The sequence below is a fragment of the Halictus rubicundus genome, unplaced genomic scaffold (assembly GCF_050948215.1).
Source record: "Halictus rubicundus isolate RS-2024b unplaced genomic scaffold, iyHalRubi1_principal scaffold0135, whole genome shotgun sequence".
Taxonomy (NCBI): Eukaryota; Metazoa; Arthropoda; class Insecta; order Hymenoptera; family Halictidae; genus Halictus; species Halictus rubicundus.
The window spans coordinates 574,764-582,715 of NW_027488676.1; the positions used below are offsets into that span (position 1 = coordinate 574,764).

Genomic DNA, 7,952 nt, shown 5'->3' on the forward strand with positions numbered 1-7,952 from the left:
ATTTCGTATCCTCCAACCTATAATATCATATATCCTATCCTATCCTCTATGCTATAATATCCTCAATCCTATCCAATCTTCTTTCCTATCCTCTATCCTATCCAATCCTCTATCCTATCCTATCATCTATCCTATCCTATCTCCAATCCTATCGTATCCTCTATCCTATCCTCTATCCTATCCTATTCTGTATCCTATCCAATCCTCTATCCTATAATATCCTCTCTCCTATAATATCCTCTCTCCTATAATATCCTCTATCCTATCCTGTATCCTATCCTATCCTCTATCCTATCCTATCCTCTATCCTATCCTATCCTCTATCTTATCCTATCCTCTATCCTATCCTATCCTCTATCCTATCCTATCCTCTATCGTATCGTACCTCTATCCTATCCAATTCTCTATCCTACCCACTATCCTATCCTATCCTCTATCGTATCGTATCCTCCATCCTATAATATCATATATCCTATCCTATCCTCTATCTTATCCTATCCTCTATGCTATAATATCCTCAATCCTATCCAATCCTCTATCCTATCCTCTATCCTATCCAATCCTCTATCCTATCCTATCATCTATCCTATCCTATCTCCAATCCTATCCTATCCTCTATCCTATCCTATCCTCTATCCTATCCTATTCTGTATCCTATCATATAGTCAATCCTATCCTATAGTCAATCCTATCCTATCCTCTATCCTATCCTATCCTCTATCCTATCCAATCCTCTCTCCTATCCAATCCCCTATTCTATCGTCTATCCTATCCTATCCTCAATAATATCGTATCCTCCATCCTATAATATCATATATCCTATCCTATCCTCAATCCTATCCTAACCTCTATCCTATCCTATCCTCTACCTTATACTATCCTCTATCCTATCCTATCCTCTATCCTATAATATCCTCTCTCCTATAATATCCTCTATCCTATCCTGTATCCTATCCTATCCTCTATCCTATCCTATCCTCAATCCTGTCCTATCCTCTATCCTATCCTATCCTCTATCCTATCCTCTATCCTATCCTATCATCTATCCTATCCTATCCTCTATCCTATCCTATCCTCTATCCTATCCTATCCTCTATCCTATCCTATCCTCTATCCTATCCTATCCTCTATCCTATCCTATCCTCTATAATATCGTATCCTCCATCCTATCCTATCATCTATCCTATCCTATCCTCTATCCTATCATATTCTCTATCCTATCCTATCCTCTATAATATCGTATCCTCTATAATATCGTATCCCATGTCCTGTCCGGTGCTTTATCCTATAATATCGTCTATATAATCGTATCCTGTATAATATCGTATCCTCTATCCTATCCTATCCTATATCCTATCATATCCTCTATCCAATCCTACCCTCTATCCTATCCTATCCTCTGTCCTATCCTATCCAATTCTCTATCCTACCCTATATCCTATCCTAGCCTCTATCCTATACTATCCTCTATAATATCGCATCTTCCATCCTATAGTATCATATATCCTATCCTATCCTCTATCCTATCCTATCCTCTATCCTATCCTATTGTTCGAAATCACTGCAGGCGTTACCGAGAATCTCGGTAACGCAAACATCATTTCGGCCTCGGTGCGACCGTGTCTCGGCGTTGACAATAGCCAGCTGATCGAGCACGGCGCCGAGACCGGGTGAACGCACTCAGACGTAAACTTTGTGTTTACGTCTAAACGTTTACTTGTCGCGTGAGCCACCGTTCCCATATTCCCAAATATCAAATCCGTCACCCACCGTCCTTGTTTCCTGTGCAGTAGCGGCCGTTAGGGCATTGCCCTCGTGCGCTAGCTAACGTTCGACACTGCCAAATCCTTTGTCATTTTCAAAAACCCCACTCCTTATTCCTTCCGACGCCGGTGGCCACGCATAGTATAAATAACCCGCGATAACCGCGAAACGAGGTCTTTTGGCATATTCGATCGCTCGATCATAGTCGCTTATTTATCGGTTTCTCGTGCGCTTCACGACTCTCTTCTCTCCCAAATCGTGTGCTTCACGATTTGTGCGTTCTATTCTCATCTCCGTCTATTCGCCGCTGTCTTATACCTTTCTCGTTTCACCGCTTTCTTGTACACTCTCCACTTTCTGTTAATATATTGTTTATTATTTCATACAGTCCACTTTCATTCTCTACCTGTCTCTATCGCAACCTATACCTCTTTCCTTTCGCTCTAGTTCCAAACATTGGTCCTTCGAGCCGGATACCTTTACGTACCATCTCCTATAAATTCCCACACTCATTCTCTCACCTTATCACACTCACGTCATGGACGCACTCGTCGCGAGTCAACACGTGTTGTTCGGGCGCATGGCTCGCACCGGCGACAACCTGCAGAAGCAGGGAAAGGCGAACCTCACCATCGGACTCCTCCAGAGCACTCTGGCCACCCTGGAGAAAAGATGGCAGCAGTTCGAGGAGCAAGACGACCGAATCAGATCCACGGCCACCCCCGAGGACCACCAGAGCGATTACTTCACCCTGGATATTTTCACGGAAGGCGAACAGGCCTACTCGCTGCAGAAGGGGCAGCTACTCGACGCACTGGCGCGCCTCGCGCCCGCGTCAACCCCTGCATCGCCGAGCATCCCGCCTCCTGCAGCGTCCGGACCCAGGGCACGGTCCACGCTCCCGCGCATCGACTTACCGGCCTTCTCGGGTCGGTACAGCGAGTGGACGCGGTACAAGGACCTCTTCTCGTCGTTGGTCCTTGACGACCCGTCGTGGAGTGACGCCGAGAAATTCCACTACCTGTCCGCCAGCCTCACCGGAGAAGCCGCATTGCTGATCCGCCGCATCCCGATGTCGGCTGATAATTTTCATCGGGCATGGGAGCTGCTGGCGCACAGGTACGAGAACCGCCGGCTCCTTGTCGATGCCCAGTTCGACATCCTTTACGAGACGCCCGCCTGCACCACGCATACCGCCAGGGAATTGAAGCGGCTCCTCGACACCAGCTGCAACGTGGCCTCAGTGCTGAACGGCCTTGACGTTCCCGTCGACGACAAGGCACACTGGATGGTCCAACACGTCGTGCGGCGCCTGGACGCCGAGACACTGAAGCACTGGGAGACATCCTTGGGGAGCAGCACGGAACCACCCACACTCTCCGAGCTGCTGGAGTTCCTGGAGACGACGATCCGCACCCTGGAGGCCTGCGAGAGCCGACATGGACATCTCGTACCCGCACAGCGACCTGCAGCGAAGGGAATCAAGGCCGTGCACGTCGCTACCGACCAACCCTCCACCAAGTCACGCTGCGGTCTCTGCCGGGGAAACCACCTCTTGTGCTTCTGCGGAGCGTTCCGAAGCAAGACGCCACTGGAGCGACTCCAGGTCGTGACCTCCTCCCAGCTGTGCCACAACTGCCTGGGGCCACACGCCGTCGCAGCCTGCCGATCCAACAAGACCTGTCAGCGGTGCGCGGAGAAGCATCATACGATGCTCCACGACGCTCTCGTGCAGGGCAACCGCCCCCCACGACCCACCGCTATGCATATCGTGAACGGACCGGAGCCCTCCGAGGAACCGCTATCGGTGCTCCTTGCCACCGCCCTCGTGGCAGTCCAGTCCGCGGGAGGTACCGTCGTCGCCAGGGCACTGATCGACCCCTGCTCCGAGGTGTCGCTGGTCAGCGAATCACTGGTACAGCAGCTCCGACTCCATCGAACATCCTGCTCTCAGGTGGTAGTCGGCGCCGGTGCCAAGGCCACCGCGACCGCACGAGGAAGAACCCGCCTGGACGTCGCCTCGAGAATCCACGCCAACCTCTCCTGCACGGTGGAGGCGCTCATTCTACCTCGGCTGACCTCGTACCGACCGCGCTGCCGCACCTTCGCCTCCGCCTGGCCGCACATCTCGGGACTGACTCTCGCGGACCCGACCTTCAACTCCGCAACCCCCATCGACCTGCTCCTGGGTGCGGACGTATACCCGCAGGTCTTGTTGACGGGCACCAGAAGCGGAGGACATCGAGGTCCGGTCGCACAAGAGACCATATTCGGCTGGATCCTGTCAGGCCCGGCGACCAGCCCTGGGCCTTCGACACCAATAGCAACCAGCCACACCGTCACCATCGACGACCTGACCGCTCTCGTCCGGCGCTTTTGGGAGCAAGAAGAGATGCCGCCACCCGCACCGCAGCGGACTGCCGAGGAAGCAGCGTGCGAGGAGCACTTCCAGCGTACCCATTCCCGGCAGCCCGACGGCAGGTACGTCGTGCGTCTGTGCCTGACAACACCAAACCCAGAGCTGGGGCAGTCACACTGCATCGCCAGGCGCATTCTGCTGGCCAACGAGCGCCGGTTCGCGACGAACCCGCAGCTGCAGGCGTTGTACACCAACTTCATGGAGGAATACCGCACTCTCGGCCACATGCAAGTGATCCCAGCAGCCGACTACACCCCTCGACGTCCACACTTTTACCTGCCTCACCACGGTGTGCTGAAGGCAACTGGCACCTCCACCAAGCTGCGAGTGGTTTTCAACGGGTCTCGCCGCTCCAGCGTTGGGACGTCTATCAACGCACACCTCGCAGCCGGACCCAAACTGCAGCAGGACATTACGAACATTCTGCTCAGGTGGAGGCGCCACAAGGTCGCATTCATCGCGGACATCGAAAAAATGTACCGCCAAATCCGGGTGCACTCAGACGACTGGGATCTCCAACGGATCCTGTGGCGTGACAACGAGAGCGAGCGGATAGACGCCTACCACCTCACGACAGTGACCTACGGCCTGACCTGCGCCCCGTACCTCGCCCTGCGCACGCTGCTGCAGCTAGCCGAAGACGAAAAGCAGCGATTCCCGAGAGGTGCGAGCATACTCCGGACGGCCACCTATGTCGACGACATCCTCGCTGGGGCTGACAGCATCGAGGACGCCGAGAGGACGCAGGGGGAGCTCATCGGCATCTGCAAGGCGGGCGGATTCGTCCGCAAGAAGTGGAGCGCCAACCACTCCGCGCTGCTCTCCGCGCTACCCGCCGACTTCTTGGCAGAGTCGTCCACGATCCCGTGGCATCCTGAGACCGGATGCAGCGCACTAGGACTGACGTGGCACCCCGCCACCGATACCTTGGCGTTCTCGCTGCACGCCCCCTCAGAGACGACTTCGGAGCCGCCCACCAAGCGACGCGTGCTCTCCCAGATCGCCAAGCTGTTCGACCCGCTCGGCTGGCTCGCCCCCTTCGTCGTCCGGGGAAAAATATTCATCCAGGACCTCTGGAAGACCAACCTCGAGTGGGACGAGCGCCTCCCACCCGACACAGCAGCAGCCTGGAACACCCTGAGAGAGGACATGGACGAACTAGCGTGCATCCGGATCCCTCGGTGGCTCGGAGTGGACGACACCGCCGCCACCCGACAGCTGCACGCATTTGTGGACGCGTCCGAGAAGGCATACGCCGCCGCTGTCTACGTCCGCATCGAAGACTCCCACGGGGTCGCACGAGCACACCTCGTCGCCGCCAAAACCAAGGTCGCCCCACTGAAGACGGTTTCGCTGCCACGACTGGAGCTGTGCGCCGCCACACTTGGAGCGCGCCTCCTGGTGCACATCCGGCAGGAGATCCAGGTGCCCATTGACGCCGTCCACCTCTGGAGCGACTCCACCGTCGCGCTGGCCTGGCTCCAGGGAGAACCAACCCGCTGGCGCACCTACATCGCGAACCGCGTGTCGGAGGTCCAGACCGCACTGCCCGACGGTCACCTCCACCACGTGGGGACCAAGGACAACCCTGCGGACTGCGCCTCACGAGGCGTCGCAGCAGCTCAGCTGGCAAGCCACCCGCTCTGGTGGCACGGACCAAGCTGGCTCACCAGCCCAGAGGCGGGCTGGAACACCGCGCCTCCGCCGCACTGTACCACCGAGGAAGAGAGAACGCCGGCCACGTGCCTCCAGACGAGCCGCCAGGAGGACCCAGAGCTTCTCCTTCGGTTCTCGACCTTGGACCGGCTGCTCCGGGCCACCAGCTGGTGCCTCCGGTGGACCAGCCCTTCCCGGCGCGACGCAACTGCATCTCCGCCGCACCTGCGCCCCGACGAGCTCCGCCGAGCCGAGGAAACGTGGATACGGCTGGTGCAGCGCCTCCACTTCGCCACCGAACTCACCGCCGTCGAACAACAGAAGCCAGTCCCGGGAGGGAGTGGACTCCGCAAACTAACACCGTTCCTCGACGAATACGGCATTCTGCGCGTGGGAGGGCGACTCCACAACGCCCTCCTGCCGTACAACGAGCAGCACCCTATCATCCTGCCCGCAGGATGCCATTTGACCCAGCTGGTCATCGAGAGCGCCCACCTCCGGACGCTGCACGGCGGAGTGCAACTGACCCTCGCAGCCCTCCGCCAAAAGTACTGGATCCCCCAAGGCCGGCGACAGGTGAAGCGGTGCACCTCACACTGCCTCCGGTGCATCCGATGGCGGGCGGCGCCGGCGACGCAGGTGATGGGCAACCTCCCAACACAGCGGGTCACCCCCTCTCGGCCCTTCCAGCACGTCGGACTGGACTACGCAGGGCCCTTCCAGCTGAAGACGACCCCCGGACGCGGCCACAAGGCCACCAAAGGCTACGTGGCCGTATTCATTTGTTTCAGCACGAGGGCCGTCCACATCGAAGCTGTGTCGGATTACTCCACCGCCGCCTTCCTGGCGGCCTTCCGCCGCTTCACAGGCCGCCGCGGAACCTGCAGCAGCCTGACCAGCGACTGCGGCACCAACTTCGTGGGCGCGGACCGGGAATTGCGGCGCCTCTTCACGGCCTCGACGCGAGAAGCTGCAAGCATCGGCCGGCAGCTCGCGAAGGACGGCGTGACGTGGAAATTCATCCCCCCGGGCGCCCCACACTTTGGCGGGCTCTGGGAAGCAGCAGTCCGGTCCCTGAAGCACCACCTCCGCAGAGTCGTCGCCGACGACCCCCTCACTTATGAGGAATTCTCCACCCTCCTCTGCCAGGTGGAGGCCTGCCTCAACTCCCGGCCGCTGCAAGCTCTCACCGATGACCCGGAGGACCTCACCCCGCTGACGCCAGGACACTTCCTCGTCGGCGGCCCTCTGACGGCTGTCCCAGAACCGACGCTACTGGAGGTGCCAAGGTCGCGGCTAACCCGTTGGCAACTGCTCCAGCAACGCCTGCAACACTTCTGGCGCCGATGGGCAGCGGAATACCTGCACCAATTGCAGACCAGGCCGAAGTGGACCACCGCCGAAACCTCTCTCCAACTCGGGGACCTAGTCCTCATAAAGTCGGAGCTGACCCCCCCCTCCAGATGGCCACTGGGGCGCATCGACGAGGTCCACCCAGGAGCCGACGGACACGTTCGCGTCGCCACCGTCAAAACAGCGACCAGCAGATACCAACGGCCGGTGACAAAGCTCATCCCCCTGCATCGCGCGGCAGACGCGTAAACGACGGGCTCCTCACAGATAACGTAGTATGTAAGCTCATCGCGTCATTCATTAACCAACGCTCATTAGCATCCCGCTCACCCGCGCGCGCTCATTTCGTTCGACGATTGTCGAAGGCGGGCGGAATGTTCGAAATCACTGCAGGCGTTACCGAGAATCTCGGTAACGCAAACATCATTTCTTGTGCCGTAGTTTTTGCGACCTAATCCGCAGGCGAGCGGCCTCGGTGCGACCGTGTCTCGGCGTTGACAATAGCCAGCTGATCGAGCACGGCGCCGAGACCGGGTGAACGCACTCAGACGTAAACTTTGTGTTTACGTCTAAACGTTTACTTGTCGCGTGAGCCACCGTTCCCATATTCCCAAATATCAAATCCGTCACCCACCGTCCTTGTTTCCTGTGCAGTAGCGGCCGTTAGGGCATTGCCCTCGTGCGCTAGCTAACGTTCGACACTGCCAAATCCTTTGTCATTTTCAAAAACCCCACTCCTTATTCCTTCCGACGCCGGTGG

At 57.2% G+C, this 7,952-nt stretch overlaps 1 protein-coding gene across 1 annotated transcript; it reads left to right on the plus strand.

The window, feature by feature from the left end:
* Positions 1-2,344: 2,344 nt before the first annotated feature.
* On the plus strand, positions 2,345-7,441 carry LOC143363803 (uncharacterized). Its single transcript, XM_076804337.1, has one exon. The coding sequence runs from the start codon at positions 2,345-2,347 to the stop codon at positions 7,439-7,441; it is 5,097 nt and encodes a 1,698-aa protein (XP_076660452.1).
* The last annotated feature ends 511 nt before the right edge of the window (positions 7,442-7,952 follow it).